The sequence below is a fragment of the Pistacia vera genome, unplaced genomic scaffold, assembly GCF_008641045.1.
Source record: "Pistacia vera cultivar Batoury unplaced genomic scaffold, PisVer_v2 Contig617, whole genome shotgun sequence".
In the NCBI taxonomy this organism is placed as follows: domain Eukaryota; kingdom Viridiplantae; phylum Streptophyta; class Magnoliopsida; order Sapindales; family Anacardiaceae; genus Pistacia; species Pistacia vera.
This window is the reverse complement of record NW_022196465.1, coordinates 44,046-66,315: the sequence shown is the minus strand read 5'-3', so window position 1 is coordinate 66,315 and position 22,270 is coordinate 44,046. Positions and strand designations below refer to the sequence as shown.

Sequence of the window (22,270 nt, the reverse complement as noted above, 5' to 3'; positions counted from 1 at the left end):
GAATAGTGTTGTGATTATTAAATTTAATAATTTCCTCTTTTGGAATGTCAAAGGGTTCAAAAAATGGTTTAACATATTTTTGTGAATAAAGGGGTGTTGAAGTTGATGTTAAAGTTGATGTAGAATTTCCTAAAGTTGGTGAAGTTGATGAATGTTCATCACTAATGTAATGTGAGTATAGCAGTCTACTAATGGTCACTAATGTAATTAGTGACCATTAGTGATGAACTAAATATTTAATTTAAACTAAATATTATATTGATCGTTATTCTGCAACTAAATCACTAATGTAATGTTATAAACTTATAATTAATTAAGTAATCATTTAACTATAATGTAATGATATACTTAAAACTTGATAATTGAAGTAAATAACTAAATATTATATTATGATTCAATCAAATATACTATTTTATTCGAAAATAATTCTTTTATTAACATTCAAACACTTTTAATTGGTCATAATTCTAATTATACACTTAATTAATCAAAACTTTAATATTAATATATTAAAGTTTTTTATATGGTATAATTTATATATAATAAGTATAATTGTATATTTCTTTAATTAGGTTATTGTAAAAATTTAACTTTTTCCATTTAAAATTTTTTTTATATGTAAAATTACAATAAGCCCCTTATTCTTTGCAGATATTTTTTAGCCCAGGTTCCAAAACAAGGTACCAACTGCAGGTTCCAAGTCGGATACTCACTACAAATTCTTTTTTCCAGGTTCTGGTTTTGGTTCCGGTTTCTCCACATGTAAGAACTGAAATCGGAAATACACAGTATCGATTCCAAAAAAATGGAACTGAAACCTTCATGCACAGTATTGATTCTAGGTAAGTTTCAATTCTGATTCTGGTTCTATCTGCTATCCGTGGTCACGCATAGATAAACCCCAGCCAAGCCAAACTCAACCTTAGTACAATCTAAGGTGCTTCTAGATTTCAAAACAATAATAATAAAAAAATATATCACCGTAAAAAGATCAAAATCAATGTGAAAAGAATATATTAAATTTTGGAATTGCATCATGTGCCTGATAATCTGACGTGTCACTGATACGTCATAAATAGTTGGGTTTTGTTCTTTACCCAAATATTAAAATAATGTTAATTAAAAAATAAATTAGTGAAGCCATACAACCAATCAGATGCCAAGGATTCCTAGAGAAGTTAGCAACCGAAGACTTTTCAAAATAAAAGTATAATATCATTACAATCCCCTAAAGTTAAAAAAAAATTAACCCTTATAGTTTCAAAAATATCAAAACGCTTCCCAATGTTTATCACTACTACCAATTTCACCACTTACAATAATAATCATATTAAAATTACTTTGAAAAATTATGAATAAAAGTTCTAAACAACATTTATAAGATTTATAAAATATTTTTTAAATATTCACTGCTTATATTTTTCCGAATTTAGAAAAAAAAAAAGAGAAGAAAAAAGGAATTATTATGGCAGATTACTATAACTTTCTTAGAAATTGGGGAGTTGAAAGTTTACATTCTTACATTTTTACAAAGTAACCCAATTAGTTTTCTGTTTCCTCTATAAATGCTCACAATTCGCTTGCGGTTCATTCCAGGTCTCTTTCTCTCGCTATTCAGCTCTCTCTCAGTCTCGACTCGCGTTCTCTCTCTGCTCGCTCTCTCAACACTCCTCTCCCCGCGCTCTCTCTCTCGGTAGGATTTTTCTCTCAAATTTCTCTTAATTTCTTTTATATATTTGTTGTTCTTTTAGGTTTTTGTATTTTGGCTTCTTTTTTGTGGGTTTTCCTTTTTTTTTTTTTTAGGGTTTCGTTTTTTCAATTTTTCGTGATTGAGTTTTGTAGGTTTCTTGATTTAGAGTTTGGGTTTTCAATTTCAATTTGCTTATCGTTATTAACTCTGTTTTGATTGGATTTATTGTTCTGTTTATGTGTAAATATAAGTGAAAAAGAATCAATAAGTAGATCCTGTATCTGGGTTTGGTTTAATTTTTACAATTTTTTTGTTGTTTTGATTTATTGTGCTGTTTTTGGATAAAGGTAAGTGAAAAAAAAAATTTCATCAATATTATGAATTATTCGTGGTTTATGTGTGTTTTAGACTTTTAAATTTTAGGGATTTTATAGGGTGTTGTCCTTAAATTTTTGTATTGTTGTTATTTCTGTTTTGTTTGGATTTTTTTTCTTTTGTTTTTCTTATTTACAAGTAATAAAAAATCGAAATTTTGATTTCTTTGAGGTTTATTTATCTGGCTTGGTTTGATTTCGACAATTTCTTTGTTATTTTGATTCAGTGGAAAAGAATACATTTACTAATTATCCGAGGTTTCTGTATTTGGGTTTGTTTTGTTTTATTTTTTTTTAATTTGGATTGTGAAACTAATAATGTTTAAAACAGGATCTGCATTGCACACCAAATGTCTTTTGATCTCAGCAAGAAAGTTACATCATTTCTACGGTGTGCTTTTGGATTTATGAGCCGGGGGAGGCTGTGGTGTTCGCGCAATTTCTTATTTCGGCACTGGACTTGACAACTTTTTGTGTTGAGTCAGTTTCTTCTAATTTGTATTTGTTAATTTAGTATTTACACATTGGCTATTTGATTGATCGAGCAAAAGGAAAAAAGAAAATTAGTTCATCAATATCTTACCTGCTAGTTAAGAAATTAAGAAACAAGATCTACAAAAATACATTATTCACGACTTGTGAACAATTATTGGAAGTTATTGCATAGTGAGACTCCCTTTTGAATTTCACTATGGGGAAGACATCACTGCCTCCGGGATTTCGGTTTCATCCCACTGATGTTGAACTTGTCATGTACTATTTGAAGAGGAAAGTAATGGGTAGGAAATTCGATTTTGATGCTATTGCTGAGGTTGATATATACAAGTGCGCTCCATGGGATCTTCCAGGTAGATAACACAATGTCTTTGTTTTTTTTTTTTTGGCCATGGTATTCTAAAGTCTACACAATTCATTAAGTTTATACTTGTTTCTGAATTGTTTTCCTTCTGTTTTCTTATTTTCAGCAAAATCTAATTTGAGAACTGGGGACTTGAAATGGTATTTCCTTTGCCCACGAGAAAAGAAATATGGTAGTGGAGCTAGAGTAAATCGTGCTACTGAGTTTGGATTTTGGAAGATCACAGGAAAGGATAGAACTGTTTATTACAATAATGAAACTGTTGGAAAGATAAAGACTCTGGTTTTCCATAGGGGTAAAGCTCCAAAAGGTGACCGAACAGATTGGGTTATACATGAGTATAGAATTGAGCAGAAGGATCTGGCAAATAGAGGTGTTGTTCAGGTAATTCTTGATTCTGATTTTGTTCAATGGCTGCTATATTTACCAATGTCCTGTGTATTCATTGAATGTTGCTTGTGTAATCTAGTGGAATTTTGAAGTATTTTGGTGATTTTAAGCATTCATGAAGTGCTGATGATCATTTCGATGTTGCTTTGTGTCTCGGTGAACTTCATACTTAAATTAGTGTTTTGTTATCTCTTTTCTCTGCTTGTTAATCACATAACTATAGGCCTGTTGCTAGATTACCCAAGTTGAGGATCCAATGCTCTTCTAATTGTGTTGCCTTTTTGCTGATCGGTCAAGCCCTGCTGGATGTAGTATATAACTTGTATATAATATTATTGAATATTAATTATAAATTGTGGTTCTTAGTTAGTTCTCTCTCATTATCCCCTATTACCTTTTATTAGATTACATGATGTCTTCAATGCCTTTGAGAGGAAACTAGATATCAACCCAATTTGTCAGATCAATTCTTCCTTTGAGAAAGAAAATACACCTCTTTATGTTATCCTGAACTTGCATTTTCAAGTACCATAATGACTTTATTTCTTCTACAGATTTCTGTTAATTTATGTTCTGTTGATCTTAACCTTGGTTTTCTACTGTCCTACTAATCTTTCTCTTATGTTTTTATACTTTATTGATTTGTTTTTTCTTTTTATTGCCATGTATTAAAAGGCTGGTTGAGGGATTTCTTGTTAGTAGAGTCTAATTACATTACTTTCTTCTGTGAATCAGGATTCGTATGTGCTCTGTAAAGTTTTCCAGAAGGATGGTCCTGGCCCAAGAAATGGTGCTCAATATGGAGCGCCATTTAAAGAGGAAGACTGGGATGATGACGAGGATGTCAGTTGTATGGGATTAGTGTCTGAAGGTGTCCATTCTATTCCAGTGCCTAACCTAATCAGTCCTGTGGCTGCTAGCTCATCATGTCTTTCAGATGCTATCCCACCTGCTAATAATGTGCCTTCACCTCCTCCTGAAAATAATGGTGTACCTAGTGAGGTTGCTACTGTTTTCCCTGAGGATGACATTGTTTCAATGTTAGCGATGTTCAGGGAAGATAGCTCTTTGTTTCCAAATGAAAATGGTGAAAATGAGGTATGTAACCTCCTCCACCCTTCTAATTATTTATATTAAATGGATGCCACTAAATATTTGCAATCTGTCAATCACTGCTTATACTGTAGTTAATGACTGAGCTGGCTAAACTTTCCACTTTTTCTATGTCAATTTGTTTTGTCCGAATTGTTGAGACAGCTGTTTGCGGAAGTTTCCCATACTTCTCTCTCTCTTTTCATTTGTAGTTTTAACTGTTTGATATATCTTTCTAATACACTCAATCGCTAATGTTTTATTGACTGTTTCCCTCCTTTTTCCTTCTTGTCTTGTTTGCTTAGAAGAGCTTCTATCCTAATTTTATGTTTTCACCATCCTTGTATAATGTCGAAGCACTCTCTGACAATGTTGTTGGCATTGTGGTGTTTTGATATGGATATCAAGAAATATATTTCTCAGAACTTATTTGTACTTGTGGGGATCATATGAAATGGAAACTGGACTCCAGAACCATAGTTTACATTGCAATACTTTCTGTTGTTTGTTTCTCTTGATTTCTAAGCTGCTGTTTTACCAATGTCTAAATTTTGGAGGTGTCAACGTTTCAGTAATATGGGGTTTGTTAATTGGTTTGCAGAATCTTGGTCACCAGCCTAATGAGATCATTGAAGCTTTGCCCCCTTCGGATGTCATTGATATTTACAGTGGCTTGGGAGATTTGGACAACATTGATAGACTTAGTGAAGGTGCATGTGACTTCTCCTCCAGTTACAATGAATATGGTTACCTGAATCAAAGCTTCCTGGGTGATAATACTCCATTTTTGGAGCTGCATGATCTTGATGTCCCATTGGATAGCCCTGCTGAAGCTGTGGGATATCTGAACCCATCCACACTAATGAATTGTACAGTAACCAGAACTGCTATAATGCTGGGCAGTCATCCCTCACAGTAAATCCTGGGTCAAGTCAGTGTCCGTTCACGCTGCCAGATGACTTCATGGCTTGAGGACCTATAGGCTGCATTTCTGAAGAGTTAATAAGTGGTGGATCTAACATTATCCTTGGTGAAATTTCTGATGGTAGCACCGATGTCGTTGTTGAATTTCATACAAGACGGTGTGGTATGCTGATTTATGTATTCTCTTGAGACTAGTTTCTCTCATGCATATTTACTTTACGGATTCTTGCACCAATAAATGTTAAGCTGCTCCTTGGCCCTGTGATTTTATGATTTAAGTCAGCAAATGGACTCCAGTTTGTTGCTGCAGTCGTTGGCTCATTGTTGTATATTGTTGCTTTAGGGCTTTGTATGCTCATGTTCTTTTTGTCGCTTGACATATTTCATACAGGAGAGCAATATAGGAACACTTTAGCTTATCTGTTCTGCAATGTTTTTGCTTCAGTTGCAAAGGCACCTGGCTCCTCTTCTCGCGGAGCAAAAGACCTAAATACTTCTCTTATGCTCATTTGGTTCCTCCATTGATGTCAAGGCTGAGGTGACTTGAGGAGTTGTGGATGCACCAACATGCTTTGACACAATTTTTGGGGGTTTCCATGCTTTATGGACCCAACCTGCCTGGGAGAGAACTGGGAATGGGATGAGCTATTTGCAGCAACAAGTTAATCTTTGCCCCCTTCAGATTCTGCTAAATTTTCATTGTAACTTTGATGGAGTTTGTGTTATTGAATTGAATGAGAATTTCAGATTCGGTTTCGCCTGTTGAAATATTTATCTGATTCTCCCCTGATGAAGATGAAATGGTGGCATGTTTTCCCATTTTGATCTTCATACCTAAAAAGAGTGAAATGGGTGATTATTATGTTGAATGCTATATTTACTTAAGTTGATCCACTTTTGCAACTATTTTATTTCTAGAAGGTTTACCGTTTTAACATTTGAGTTCTGCCATTGTTTTCTGTTTTCATATTTAAAGATTGTAGGTTAGGGATTTTTGGATTAATTTTCAGGATTTTACCCGATTTTTATTTAAAAGTTTTTAAGTGTTAGGAGATTTTCCTAATGTAAATTTTAAGGGCATGGTTTTAATAAAATAGCAACAAATTAAACTAATTTATTTGATCAGTAATCTAAATCATGGAAAGGGTTTTGATGTATTTGAAGCGGTGTCATGTTAGAGGTTTATAATGGATTTTAGAAGAGTTATTTCTTTTGAATAGGTTCAAGGTTTTTATGTTTGATGAAAAACTGTCTTATTCATCTTTTAGTTTTTGTATCGTTTATTAAGTCAAAGTAAAATTATGAATAAAAATTACAAATTAAGATGCATCAGATTTCAAAATAAGAACAAAACAATTTTATTGCCTATAAAAAAACAAAAGTAGTGTGAAAATAATTTTCTTATTTTGGACTTTCGCGTGTACCCCACTAATAAATATTGGTAACCTTTTTATTAAAATAATATTTATTTAAATAAAATTGAATTAGTAAATCAATCAAACACAATCGGATAGCAAGGGGTGCGTTTGGTTCATTATTTTGGATAAGATTTTGGAAATAATATTGGGTAGTTGGATAGGGAGTATTACGAGGTAAAATTTAAAAATTTATGAAAAAGCCCATAGGTTTGCTAATTTGATTAAACACCCTAATATATAAAATGGCAAAAACATCCTCACCACCCACAGTGTCAGATTCAGGCCACCACCGTCGGAATCTGACTGAAAAATTTCGTTACGACATAGATCGGTCGGATCTGTGTCACAACGTGTCGCTATGGCCATTTCCGGCTTGATCCACTACGGATCTAGTTAGAAAAGGTCATATCTATGGCTAAATGTTGCCGTCAACGGCCGAAAAAGGCCAAAAAAGTCCATCTTTAGTCGTCAGCGATGGCCAAAGATATGGCCGTTGTTGACCGTCAACAACGGCCAGATTGGTGAACTACCGGCCAGTTATGGCGGTGGTGTAGGCCGTTGTATAGATTCCGGCTACCACCGACGGTGGTTGCTAGAATCTGGCAAGTATGGGTTGATGGGGGTGTTTTTGTTAATTTATAAATTTTTTTCTGGCAGTATTTATTGAAATTAATAAACTTAAGGGGTCTAAAAGTAATTAAAAAATATAGTAATATTTCTGGAATAATATGCCAAACAATATTTAGAGAATATGATTGGGAATATGAGTAGAAATATTAAACCAAACGCACCCAAGGATTCCCAACGGTAGCAATTTAGAATCAAAGACTAGTCAACAGAAGAACAATAGCGTTTGATTTATTATTTTGGATTGGATTTTGAGAATAATATTGGATAATTGAGTATGAGAGTATTACGAGGTAAAATTTACAAAAAAGCTCCTAAGTTTACTAATTTAATTAAACACCCCAACATATAAAATAATAAACACACCCCCATCACCTGCAGTGCTAGATTTCAGCCACCACCGTTGGAATCTGGCTGAAAAATTACTTTACGACATAGACCGGTCGGATATGTGTCGTAACGCGTCGTTATGGCATTTTTCGGCCAAATCTACCACGGATCTGGCCGGACAAGGCCAGATCTACGGCCTGATGTGGTCGTCGACGATCAAAAAAGGCCAAAACGACGGCCATCTTTGGCCGTTAGCGGCGGCCAAAGATATGACCATCGTTTTCTGTCAACGACGGGCATTTCTTTGGCCGTCGCTGATTGCCAGATCTGGCCTTTTCCAGCCAGATCCACCAGATCGGTGAACTACCGGCCAGTGACTGTTGTGGTATAGGCCGTTGTGGATCTGACTGGAAAAGGCCAGATCAGTGAACTACCGGCCAGTGGCTGTCGTGGTATAGGCCGTTGTACAGATTCCAGCCACCACCGATGGCGGTTGCCGGAATCTGGCAAGTATGGGTTGATGTGGGTGTTTTTGTTAATTTTTAAACTTTTTTGGGGGTATTTAATGAAATTAATAAAATTAAGGGGTCTAAAAGTAATAAAAAAATATAGTAATATTTCTGGAATAATGTGCCAAACAATATTTGAAGAATATGATTGAGAATATGGGTAGAAAATAGAAATATTAAACCAAACGCACCCATAAGAGCCCCCTAAAGTTAATGAGTACAAATGAAGGTCCACAAATCTGGCCGTTTTCGGTCAGATCCACGATCATTAATGGCCAGAATGGATCTTACCATTTTCGATCTTTAGGGGAGGACAAAACCGGGCATCCAACCCGAATATGCCCTTTTACTACCCGACCCGAATATTCGGATAGTGTAAAAATGGTACCTGGTAATCGAACCGATTTATGCATTACCTGAACATGTGAGTATCCGAATTTTCAGTTTGGTTATGCAATATTGCATCTAAACAAAAATTGTAATATTTCTTTGCCAAAACTATCAAAAAGACAAAAACAACATAAACATTGAAAAGTTACTGAACCAGTTGAGTTAAAAAATATAGAAATAATTCTTCACAATAAAAAGAGCCCGATACAGATAATTATCAAATACCTTTTGGGAACTAGAGAAGTGGAGCAATCGGTAGAGAGAAATGGAGAAATAAAGAATTGATGCAAGTAGTGGAGACTGGAGAGAACAGATTTGATGCAAGCTAAATGGAGAAATTAAGAAGAAGATACGAGAAATCAGTGGACTAGTGGAGACTGGAGAGAATAGAGAAATGGGGAGATTAGTGGAAAAGTCAATGGAGAGAAAATGATAAATGAAGAGAAATAGTAGAAGTTGCGACTAGAGAAATGTAGAGAAAGGGAGAAATGGAAAAACGAAGAAGGAAGTTATTTGGGTTTAGGGCAAATTGATTTGGGATTTTACATTTTTACGTTTTACTCCATTTTTTTTTTTTTTAACGGGTTTCGGGTACCCAATTTATATTTTAAATATAACCAAGTAACTGAACCAAAAAATCGGGTACCTACTTAAATACTACCCGAACCCGACCTAGTTTTTCAGATACCCGAAAAATTCGGTATGGTTTGGTTGGTTACCATATTTGATTGAGTAATGATACCTTTACACCACCCTTTACACCGTGACCATTTTACTAATAATAATTCCATTATAATATTAAAAATTCAAAATAATTAAAAATTTATGTAGATGTGGCATATGCCACATCATGATGTAATGAAAATGGTGTAAAGGGTGGTGTAAAGGAAGCATTACTCTATTCGGTTTGGTTTGCAGGTATTTTTGTCCACCGTTACCGACCTTAGATTTGGCCATTTTTTACTAGATTCGGTTGATCGTGCGTCGTTTTGACTACTGTTAGCGGCGGCCGGTGGTGATGACTGGCAGCCAACATTTGTCTTGGGTGGTTAGATGTATTTTGTTAAATTTTAAAGTTTTGCTATTGGTTGGGGTGTTTTAGCTAAATTCTCAAATGTAGGGAGTTAAAATAATGCTCTAAATAATAATAATTATATTAAAAAGGAAGGGTAATTCAGTAAAAACCCCTCTAATAATCAACCAAACATATTAATTATTTATACTCACCAATCTGAACAAGCATAATAATATAACATTTCCCCATTAATCTTCAGGGGGCGTTTGGTTCAGGAATGTTAGATTACTAGGAATGTTGGATTACTGGAAAGATAGATTACCTTGGAAAATTACTAGGAATCTTTAGAAAAATGTCTTTGGTTAGTTGGTAGATATGTTATATTAATATGTTTGGTTATGGGGAATAAAATGGTGGGTATGTTATCTAAATTACCAAATTGTCCCCTTTTCAAATATTAATATAATATTATTTTTATTATTAATTTTTGAATAATTTCTTTTAACCCTCAATATTTCAGATTTAGTTAAAACACCCCGCTTATATAAAACTTTAATTTATTACAAAATCACCCCCACCACCTGCCGCCGCCTTAGACTACCGCCGGAAGTCTCCAAAAGTCCCCATCAATAGCTGACCGTGACCAAGAGGCTTCGATATGGCCATTGCTAGCCATATTAATGGCCGAAAACGGCCATATCAGGCCAGATCTGGCAGAAAATGGCTAGATTTATTCTGGCCATTTCCAGCCAGATCGATGGATTTGGCCGCTAACGGCCATGGACCTGGCCGTTAGCGGCCAGATCTATTCCGGCCAGATCTCGTCCAGATCTGGCTGATAATGGCCAGGGACCTGGTCGTTAGTGGCTAGATCTGGCTTGATATGACTGTTTTCGGCCATCAATATGGCCGGAAACGACCATATCGAAGCCTCCCACCGAATCTCGTTCTTTTTTAGAGACTCCGGTGATGCAGCCCATGGTGGTTGGCCCGTTGTCGACGGTGGTGGCTGGGTGGCAGTGGTGGTGGTGGCTGGCTGGCAGTGGTGATCTGTAAATTATTTTAAATATAAGGGCATTATTGTCCAAAATTTTAATTAAACAAGGGTAAAATTGGAATAGGATATTAATTTAAATTTTTTTTAAAGTAGGGGTATTATTGTCCAAAATTTTTATTAATAAGGGATAAAATTGTAACAAAAAAAGATAACCCTGGTAATCTCAGAATACCTAAGAAAATGGAGGTAATCAGATTACCTCCGATATTACCAATAATAACCACTATTGGTATTTAAAGATTATCGGTATCTTATATTACTTGACAACTAAACATGGTAATCAAGTAATATAAGATGACATTACCCTAGTAATTCCACATAACCCCTAACCAAACGCCCCCTTAAGGTTATCTATTTTAGTGGTAATCTTATCTTTTCGGTATTAAAAATTCCTTAAACCAAACGCTACGTGAGATTATCATTTATCTTCCTAATAAAGTATCAAAAACCCCTTTGATAAGGGGATTATAATACTTTTGAAAAACCAAGGTTTAAAACTTCTTTCATAAATGAGGAAGTTGTAAACAACTAAACACCTCTAAAGGTTTGCAAAAAGTATTATATACCTTGCTAGATTATCATTTACCCTTTTGAGATTGTCATTTACCTTCTTAATAAAGTATTAGGGGGTGTTTGGTTCAACAATATTTTATTACAAAAAAAAAAAAAATAGGATTACCAGTGCGATAGATAACCTTGAAGATTAGTATATATAAATTATTATTGTGTTTGGTTCGTATAGGCAGTATAAATAATTAATGTGTTTGGTTGGCAGTAATTACAAAATACTTAGATATTGTTGTATTGAAATGCCCTTTACAAGATTATATTGTCGTTGTTTTTGTTGTTATTATTGTTGTTGTTTTTGTTGTTATTATTATCATGAGACATTTTTGTCCAAATAATTAATTAATGAGGTTAAAGAAGCCATTTAACAAATTTAGTTAATTGTTATTTGACATCAGAAGGAGAACATTTGTGCTTGGAACTTTTAGTAAGGTAAAATTGGAATAAAAATATGATTACCATAATAATCTTAAAATACCACATTCTGAGTCGGTAATCGCATAACCTTTATATCACCCCTACTTGAATAATAAAAGATTACTAGAGTCTTTTATTAACTGCTGAATCAAACAAAATAATGACTTGATTAAAAGATAGATTATCGAAATAATCTTTTTAGGGTCCTAACGATACGCAACCTAAAAACCATCCTCGATAGTTGATAGCGGTCTATTATACTTTTTAAGAAAATCATGGGGAAGTTTAAAACTTTCTCATCACTCCAGGGATGGAAAAAAAAAAAAAAAAAATCCATGAAGGTAGTCAACTGGTTGACAAGGTACTTATTTCTTAATGTTAGAATTCAAAATCAAGGAGAGCTCAACCCAAAAGACCGGCTTGATAAGTGGGAGAACCCTTAGGCTTAAGTACCATACTTGGTGGGTGTGAGATCCCGGTGAGAGATCCTAACATTGCACCCCCTTTCAAGAGCTGACGTCCATGACAACTTTCATTGTTATCGACACTAACTCGATGGTAGTCCTTTTCCCTTTGGAGCGGCTTCACTTACCTATCAGTTATTCGATGCAGCACCCCCTCCTAAAGAGAGCACACTGCACCTTAATCTAACATATAGGTAGCCTTTTCCGTAGCCCAACTCTCAACGAAAAACATCAGGTGCGTTTGGTTTATTATTTTGGATAAGATTTTGGGAATAGTATTAGATAGTTGAATATGAGAGTATTACGAGGTAAAATCTAAAATTTTATAAAAAACCCCTCTAAGTTTGCTAATTTAATAAATACCTCAATATATAAAAATATGTAAAATGATAAAAAGACCCCCACCACCCGCAGTGCCAAATTCTGGCCACCACAACCGGAATCTGGCCAGAAAATTGCGTAACGGTACATACCGGCCGGCTCTAGCGTCGCTATAGCCTTTTTCGGCTAGATCTACAGCCATATGTGGTCGTCGACTGCCAGAAAAGGCCAAAGAAGGCCATCTTTGGCTGTCATTGACGGCTAGATCTGGCCTTTTCCAGCCAGATCCACTGTGGATCTGGCTGGAAAAGGTCAGATCGGTGAATTACCTGCCAGTTCCGGTCGGTAATTCACCGTTGTGACAGATTCCGGCTACCACCGATGGTGGTTGCCGGACTTTGGCAAGTATGGGTTATGGGGGTGTTTTTGTTAATTTTTAAACTTTTTTCAGGGGGTATTTAATGAAATTAATAACCTTATGGGGTCTAAAAGTAATTAAAAAAATATGCTAATATTTCTGAAATAATTTACCAAACATTATTTGGAGAATAAGATTGAGAATATAAACAGAAATAATAAGCCAAACGCACCCATCAATGTTAGAATTCAAGCCCAATGAGAATCCAACCCAAAAAGCCGGCCTATATGATGCTTGGTGGGTGTGAGAGGATCCTAACACTTAACCAAATGGAGTTGTCTTGGTCAAAAAAAAAAAAAAAAACCAGAAGAATATGGTGAAGTGTGAGGTTGGAAATAAAAGTGATTACAGTTATTAATACCAAGGTTCTGAAACCCAGACCAGACCGGGCGGTTGAACCGGTCGGACCGCCACCCGCTTGCATTTTCGGTTTGAAGAGAGTGAATAACCAGGATTTGCCATTAAACCGTTTCAAACCGCGGTTGGACCGTCGCACTGTAGCAAACCGACTGTCCAACCGTTATTTAAAAAATTTCTGGTCCACACATTTCCGGTTTAACACATGAAAATGAAATAAAAAAAAAAAATTTTAAATTCAAAACAATCACATGCACACACATAAAAGTCAAACTGTTGTCAGACTCAAACCAAACCTCAAAATACTTTTATTAAAAAACACATTCTTTTTACTTTTGGCTACAGATACACTGATAGTCTGATACAGAGCCGTCGCCTTCTTCCTTCAATTTTTCACTTTTTCTTCTGGTTTGCCGTTTGCTGCTGCCATTCACGATCTCCTCCAGTCTAGTCCTCCTCTTCGTGTCCTCCATTCGAGATCTCAACATTCTTTTTACTTTTGGCTACAGATACACTGATACAGAGCCGTCGCCTTCTTCCTTCAATTTTTCACTTTTTCTTCTGGTTTGCCGTTTGCTGCTGCCATTCACGATCTCCTCCAGTCTAGTCCTCCTCTTCGTGTCCTCCATTCGAGATCTTCAGAAGCAATGTCAGATCCCTTCAAGCTTTCAGCTAAGCTTCAGCGCCTCACGTCTTCAGTCTTCAGTCTTCAGTCTTCGGTCTGCAGTCTGCTCTACTCTGCTTCAGCGCTTCATTCTTCAACTTCCAGTCTTCTAGTCTTCAACGTGAACTCTTCAATCATCACCATCTCCATTGCTGATCTGCCGTAATCATTTCAGCTCAGATTTCAGCTTCAGCCTTCACATCTGCTGCCATCTACGGCCCCATTGCCATGACCTTTTATTGAATTTTTTTGTGTTGGGTTGGTGGAATGATTGATATTATGTAATTTTATATGTTGGTTGGTGGATTGGTAGGTTTTTGATATTTTGTAATTTTGATGGTTGGCCATTGGTGGATTCATATTGATATGATGATATTACTTGTAATACTTTAAGTCTTTAATGTTGTTTGAAACTTTAGAGTTTAGACTTTGACTTGAGGATTGAATTTGTAAACTTTAACTATCAAACTTTGATGGTTTTTTATTGTTGTAGCCTAGGGTTGGTTTGATGGTTTTAAGTTTAAACTTTAATTAGATGGAGAATTATTTGTGAGTTGGTTTGATGGTTTTAAACTTTAATTAGATGAAGAAATTATTGTTGTAGGGTTGTTTTTTATGGTTTTTAAACTTTAATTAGATAGAAAATTTGAATTTTTTGGCTTTTTTTATATTTTTTCTTATTTCAGCATGCTGATATCAGTATGACATTTGCGATATCAGCATGCTGACGTCACCGTCCGACCGTGTTCGGACCGATCAAACCGTTCGAACTGACCGGCCGTTTGGCCGGGTCGACTCTCGGTCCGGTTTTCAGAACATTGATTAATACTTAAATGCATTATGTTTAAAAAGCAATGAGATAGAATTACCCATTTCCATTAGCCAGTAGCCACCGGTAGTAGGATTCTAATTCTCGTTTCGAGCACCAACCAACACAGCACAACGAAACCAAGTATTCTCTTCTGTGCTATTCTTTCTTTCTAACAATGTCTTCCCTTCCTTTTCTTTTCTCAGATGCTAGGGGTCCCTCCATCACTCACTTCATTTCATCACATAATCCCATTCTTCAATTGCTTTCTTATATTACTTGTGCTTACTCCGCCTTTTCTTTTCTCAGGCTGAAGTTGCTGCCACAGTCATGCCTAAATCAGGTTCTTTTTTTCTGTCTTTTTTATTTTTGTTATTTGCTGTAATTTTATTTATTTCTAACTTGGAATAATGATTTGAATTCAAAAGGTGGCAAGAGATTGGTGTACGGATGTTGGTGGGAAATTAATAGTAGTTACCAGTTTGGAGCAAAGCTAATGATGAAATGTTTCATACTCCTTATCTTTTTAAGTTTCAGTCATATAACCGACGCCTGATGTTGAAGGTATAATAAACAATAACTTCTGTTTCAATCTATAGTCTAGTTTGATTTTGTTGTGTATTGGGCAAACTCGACGATAATATGTTTTGAATTTTTAGATGCTGTAGGCTATGTTCATTGAGTGCTATCATGAGACTCTTTTTCTTCTATTTACACATTTCACACACTTATTATTTTATCCAAGATATTTTATGTTCATTTAGAGTTGATTATTTGATTGAACTACCTTGTTTTAAAGTGATTAGGTATCAGCTTTTTTCTGGCAAAGCATTAGGTCTTAAAATTGTTGTAACTTAAAACAACTTAAGAACCAAATAAACAAATGACTAACGAACCCTATAGAAATCACTTTTTACTCTATGTTAAGCCTTCTGAGGTATTTTATATGACAAAAGGACATAAATGTATCATTATTTACACAACAGTAGTTGGTGTATAATGTTTATTCTATGATAGTTGGGGATATACTGTTACTAAAATGATGCAAAGTTTTCAATGCAGCTTCATACTTATACTGCTTATTCACTTCTTTACAATTTAGAAAAAAAAGTTCCCAGTTTTTGTTTACTACATTATAACTGAAGTATCTTAAAATTGTTGTCCTTGCATCATTGTACATGTTACAGTTGATAAAATCTAGGCAAACATTAACCAAACGCAATTTAGCTTGTATTAATGCTCTTATACATAAATAATACATTCCAAAATCTTGGATAAAATGTGAAAAACTTATATAATTACCAAGAAACTTAAGCCCTTTTATACAAAGTCAACTAGATCTTTATTTGAATGATTGTATGCATTATAGATCTTGCTGCCAGCCATTACTAGTGGGCTCAATGATTGTTTTGTATGATTAACAAGGTTTTACACTTCTGCTATCTGTCAGGTGAAGCTTTGAAGGAGTTTTAAGAACTCTCAATGATACTGATGGTCGTATAACAGATTGGACTGATCCTTTCTGAGCCCTTGTTTTAGTTGGTCTCATGTCACTTGCAGAAATGGAAATGTCATGTACCTGTAAGTTGACTATTTTGGCTGTTAAAGATAGTGGTTATCATAAATTTTCTTCGTCAGTGCAGTTTTAATTCGTAGGCCATAAGTACTAGGGTTGACATTGCTAAGACCCCAACTTTGCCCAAGTGCAGGCAGACATAAGTGGATTACATTGGGCACTTCCTTGTATGGAAGGTTTTCTTACAATAAAAAATAAATAATAAAGTTAAGGAGATATTTGCCAAATATAGATATTTATTTATTTATTTTGGGAGAGAGGGTTGAGGAGTTCTGAAGCATTTAATAGGAGACACTGAAGAGTTGTGTATGTTATTATTAAAATATGTATTACTGTGACTATAATAGTCAGATTTGTTTATCTATTAATTTGCAGAACGCTGGATTCAAATGTTTTTCGGGAAAACTATCACCATCGTTGACCAAACTTAAGTTTTGGTTGGCTTGTAAGTTTTCCTCTTGATGCTTAAGGTTTGCTATTTTGCATGATACTGCAATTTGTACTAATATCAACTTGTGAATTGGAACTGCTTCTTTTAACAATAGCAAAATATCCCAATATATTACGATGGGAATATGAATATGGACAAAATATGTCTTATGTTATGCCATAGTTTACTTATAATATTGGCTTATAAAAACTTAACTGATCTGCATTTTTGCTATCTCAGAAAGGGAAAACCTGTGTCCACCTTCAATTTGAGTTATATTTGAATATAAGAGTTATTATACTGGATCAATTTTGGTGATATTACGTGAGAGTTAGTATACTGGAATTTGTTTAGTTTCCTTTAAGTTTAACCTCCAACTAAGTTTATGGTTCGACTAGTCACTGCATTGCTATGAATGTGATGACTCTCAAGTTTTATGGTAAGTGCCCTTCATAATTTTGAAAGATTTGATCTTGGTTTTTATTGAGTACTTGGAAATGTCTTTTTACTTCCTTGTGAAAAATTGTTAGCAACACTGGTTTTTTGATGAATTGTTTATCTGTTAGAAGATGTTGAGATACCATAAATTAAGAAGTTTATCGCATGAGATTTGAAAAAATAGTAAAAGGGTTCTTATGATGGATTATCATGTAATGGTTCCTAAAGTTGAGGTACAAGCAAAAGAAGAACCCACACTGAATCGTGAGGGGTATTGAAATTTGGTGTTTAGAGATACTCATATAGTGAAAAAATTTAGGCACACATGTCAGGGTGGTTAGTGTGATAAGTGCTGTTTAGATCATTAGTATTAAATTGGTTGAAGATGGTGACTAATAAGTCCTCTTGAAGCCTTTGCTGTAGTAAGCATGGGAATATGACATGTTTTTGGAAGATTCTTGGCTTGGATAATCCTTTGTGTGATGTGTTACCTCCCCTTTATTGATTGGGGGGATCCCATAATGTCTCTATCAAATCTGAAGTGATTTTTCTATTTTTTCCGTTGTTGAAGTAGGAATTTTAGCTTTTGAGGCATTTGAATTAGAGAGAGATCCAGGACCTCTCTCTTCTTTTGGCTGCTGTGGATAATGTTTCTATTATTGACCTTAAATTTGCATGGAGGGTTTTTAAGTTGGATCCATTGAGTTGTTTCTCTTGGTTGATTGCTGATACATTGGGAGGGAGTTTTGGGCTTTATTTAGTTTATATGGTTGGGCTTATGACCTGTTTATTTATGTACTTATGGTTGCCACTTTTTGTCTTCTAGCCACCTAGCATAATTTTTTCTTGTTTCCTTAAGCTTGTCCTTCTTTAGTGTATTGCTTGTTCAGTTTTGTGTAGTGCTTTTTGGCGAATATACATTTTATAATTTCTTACCAAAAAAATAAAAAATAAAAATAAAAATGGTTCTGTCCAGCACTTGCTATGTACCAGGACTACCAGATCCTGTAAACACTTGAATATGATAAATTTTCAAAGCCTCTCAAACTATTCTTGATGTTTTTCCACTCACGAACCGTAAATACTTGTAACTTCACTTCAGCAAACTTCTAGCCCTCCCTGTACTTTTGATAATGCTCTTCTTCAGTTAATTGCATCTTAATTTAGTCTTTTGTGATATTTGTTTTGTTCGGATAACACATGTAGTTTATTCATTTTGGAAATTGTGGTTGTCTTCTACTCAGGGAGCTACAGAATAATAATTTATCAGGTGCATACCAGATTACATTGGCAGCATGGTTCCCCTGCAAAGTCTGAATCTTGCAAACAATAAATTCATTGGCTCTATACCTGTAAATTGGGGTCACTAGCAAATTTAAAGCATTTGTGAGGATGCACTTTAGTTTCTTGAACATTATAATTTTCATGTTTCTACTCTTTCTGAGAAACAAATTTTCTTGGTTGTACCAATGTGAACTGCATGGAACCTACAGTTATAGTCTTTATTTTTTAAGCTAAGTAACTTATGCTGACTGTGAGATTATATGCTGTTCAACTCTAATTATTGTTTTTGAATTCTTATTTGACAGGGATCTTTCATCGAATGATTTAGCTGGAAAATTCCAATGCAACTATTTTCAGTTGCAACATTCAAGTAATCTCCAATAGTTCCTATATTTCTGTAAAGTATTAGTATATTATGCTGCATTTGGTTCATTTCTGTTTCGAGGTTGCACACAAACTTTAGAGCCTTGCCTGGCCATTTCATTGCATCAATTTTCAAGAAGCTGAAAAAGGCCTTGCTGGCCATTTCTCATTGCATCAATTTTCAATTAGCTGAAGAAGAACATTCTTATTGGTTTATGTTGGTAATAAGTTTTTATTTACAAATTTTTCTATGTTTTTTCTGTAACTGGATTCTTAATATCTAGCATTTTAAAATACCTCTGACGGCTGTTTTGTAAATATTGGTCTTTATCTTTCATTGCTGGTGGCGAATAACATATTGGAAAAATGCATATGGTCATATGGTAATTGTAGTGTTATTCATTTAACAAGCCCGAAAACATGAAAGCTAGACAAACCGGATAATCTGGCTAGATAATGTAGATAGTCTGAACTAGTTTTAAGACTTTTATTTTCTTTTTGTCTGTATACTGGAAAAGATCATCAAATGCCTGCCCAAAATTAGATTTCAGGGAATAGGAAACCTTGAAATCAACCAAAGTTTAGAGGAATGTTTGGAACCCTGGATATAATTGTTACATAATGATGCTACACTTGAGTGAAAACTTCATCTATAACCGACAAGCATATATTCAACATTTTATCTAACAGCTTCTTCATGTGATTATGTCCCTCAACCTAATTATCTTCTTTAAATGTGACAGGACAGTGAATGATTTTTAGACATAATTAGAAAATAAATAAAAACTTCAAACTCACTTCAATTGTCTAGTATGTTAGCCTTCTGTATCTTTCATTTAATGCAATGTGTCTGTTACATATTAATTTATGCTTATGCTTATCTACTGATTTTATTTGCTTTAATGTTCTGCTTATATTAGATAGCTTTGAAGTGCCACATATCTATGTTTTTTTTACCTCAAATACTCAATGAATTGCTATTGACTGCTGTATTTTCAGCTTTACTGGAACACATCTCACTTGTGGCCCTAGTTTGGAGCAGCCTTGTGTGTCAGGCACTCCTCTACCAGGTTATTTGAAATTTTTGCATTACTTGTTTTCAATTTATCTCAACTTAGGACTACTGCTGGGCTGTTTCTTGTAAATTTTTTTTGGTAAACCCGGTAATTGTTTATGCCCCGACTCGAATACAAGACCCTTGGGTATAGCTAACCCAAGTGACTAAAGGGCTTGCCATCCGGCCACAAGAGGAGAGGTTGTTTCTTGTAAATTTAGGCCCTCAGAATCGATAGTTTTAAATCTTCAAGTCTTGTTTGTTTTATTAAATCAGAAGATAAGGCAAGATAAATCTAATCCATTTGATTATAACAAGCTCAGCACTTGAGGTTATGCCAGAACTTAAAATTTTGTTTTTTACTAATTTTTATAAACTAAACTGGATTGATGGTAAGTTCTTCACCACATGTATCTTAAACCTTGATGGAAATTGAACCTAGATATGTTTGACAGTTTCAACCAGCAGATCAAAACATAGAGTTGTTGTAACATCAGCAAGTTGTGGTGCTTTTCTACTTGTGTTGTTTGGGGGTCTCTTTTTATTCCGATATCATCAGTGGCACAGACGTAAACATGATGTTTTTGTTGATGTTGCAGGTAACTTCAATTTCCTTTAGTTTTGAGGTTCATCTAATCAGCATTTATACATATTTAAGTTGAACATGATGACATTGTGATAATTTAGTGGTTCTCTGATGTTTTGAAAAGGACTTCATACAACTATATAACACAATACAGTATTTTGAAAATAAATTGATGAGAATATGCTGGATAAAGTTTTATCGAAAATGAAAATATTATTTGTTAATATTTATTAGTATAATAATTATTAATAATTTAAAAAATCATTAGGGTGTTTGTATTGAGGTCTTTGATCCGTGGTTTAAAGACGCGGATGTCCTTTTGATCGACACAAGTCTTAGCGTTAAGTGACGGTTAATCCAAATTTGTCATCTAAAAAGTACAAAACTTTGAAATTTTATTTGGTTATGAGGTGGTGTGTTGAAAAAACGTTGTGATAGAGGAGCGAAGATACACAATAGAGAAAAAAGAAGAAATAGAGAGGATAAGGGAAAGAACAAGAATAAAGGGAGAATTTTAGAAGAGAAATTATGTATAGAACTTATAGCAACAATATTTAAAGAGTAACATTACATTTATAAAGAAATTTTGCAAAAATCTCCATACAAAGTGATGCGACAAAAAATGAATGGAAGAGTGAATATAATGAGTTTGATTTTTTTATCACTCTTCCATTCATTTTTTACTATCTCACTTTATATTGAAATCTTTATCTTTGTAAGATTTCTTTATAAGTATAGTGTTATTGATGTTTAAATCACTTATTCATCAACAAGTAGTTTCTCACTTAGGGAGTGTTTGGTTGGGGGTTATATAGGATTACTGAGATTATGTCATCTTATATTACTTAATTACCATGTTTGGTTGTCAAGTAATGTAAGATTCCGGTAATTTTCAAATACCAATAATAATAGTTACTGTTGGTAATATATGAGGTAATCTCATAATCTCCATTTTCTTATCCCTTATTAATAAAATCTTTGGACAATAATGCCCTTGTTTTAAAATCAATTTACATGAATTTGACTTTTACAATTTTATCCTAATTAATTAATTTTTTGGACAAAATTACCCTTGAATTCAAAACAAATTGCATTCCACTCAAGCCACGACCCCCACCCACCTGTTGCTGTTGGTCATCGGCAACTACCGTCGGTGGTCAATTGCAGTCGCTGTCGAAACGACGCATAAAAGGTTGGAAATGACCGCCATGTGCCGATATGGCTATTCGCGGCCAGAGATCTGGCTAGAAATGGTTAGATTGTGACAAATTTGGTCGAAAAACGGCCAGATCAAATCTAGTCGTTTTCAGCTAGATTCGTTGATCTGGCCATCAACGGCCAAATCGATGGCCGTTAACGGCCACGTCTGTCAAACATATTAATATAACATACCCACCAATTTATTCCAACAAACCAAACACATTTCCTTAAACATTCTCAGTAATCTTCAAGATAATCTTTCTTTTCATTAATATAACATTCTCAATAATACAACATTCCCTGAACCAAACACACCCTTAATGTAAAGCCTAGAATGGGGAAATAAAGATTAAAATTACTTAGACAAAATTAGCCTTAAACATAAAAATATAAAGCCTAAATAGTCTTTGCATCTACTCTTATATCTCCTGTATAATCCTCCTCGGCTGATAAAATCTTGACTTCTAGCAAATGAAGAACGTAGATAACAACCATAATAGCAATATGTGGATGCATTATACAAACAATTAACAATAATACTATACTTACAATGAAAGCTTACAAAGATTTCTATACAAAGTGAGGTGGCAAAAAATGAATGGAAAAGTGAATCAAAAAGTCAAACTCATTATATTCACTCTTTCATTC

General features: G+C 34.4%; 1 protein-coding gene across 2 annotated transcripts; it reads left to right on the top strand.

The window, feature by feature from the left end:
- Positions 1-1,633: 1,633 nt before the first annotated feature.
- On the top strand, positions 1,634-6,232 carry LOC116110867 (NAC domain-containing protein 82-like). Of its 2 annotated transcripts, none has more exons than XM_031397077.1 (5): positions 1,634-1,693; positions 2,396-2,912; positions 3,030-3,307; positions 4,049-4,411; positions 5,007-6,232. In XM_031397077.1, the coding sequence occupies exons 2-5, from the start codon at positions 2,756-2,758 to the stop codon at positions 5,322-5,324; spliced, it is 1,116 nt and encodes a 371-aa protein (XP_031252937.1). In that variant the 5' UTR covers positions 1,634-1,693; positions 2,396-2,755; the 3' UTR covers positions 5,325-6,232. The 2 variants fall into 2 exon arrangements, 1 of the variants encoding a protein (XP_031252937.1); XR_004124976.1 differs by lacking the exon at positions 1,634-1,693 and having other exon boundaries at positions 2,756-2,912; positions 5,007-5,487; positions 5,721-6,232.
- The last annotated feature ends 16,038 nt before the right edge of the window (positions 6,233-22,270 follow it).

What these genes read in the sequence shown, in the direction of transcription:
- LOC116110867 (XM_031397077.1), top strand. Translation starts at nt 2,756, where the DNA reads ATGGGGAAGACATCACTGCCTCCGGGATTTCGGTTTCATCCCACTGAT. An exon ending in CAAATAGAGGTGTTGTTCAG is followed by an intron (nt 3,308 to 4,048) that starts GTAATTCTTGAT and finishes TCTGTGAATCAG; the next exon opens with GATTCGTATGTGCTCTGTAA. An exon ending in ATGAAAATGGTGAAAATGAG is followed by an intron (nt 4,412 to 5,006) that starts GTATGTAACCTC and finishes ATTGGTTTGCAG; the next exon opens with AATCTTGGTCACCAGCCTAA.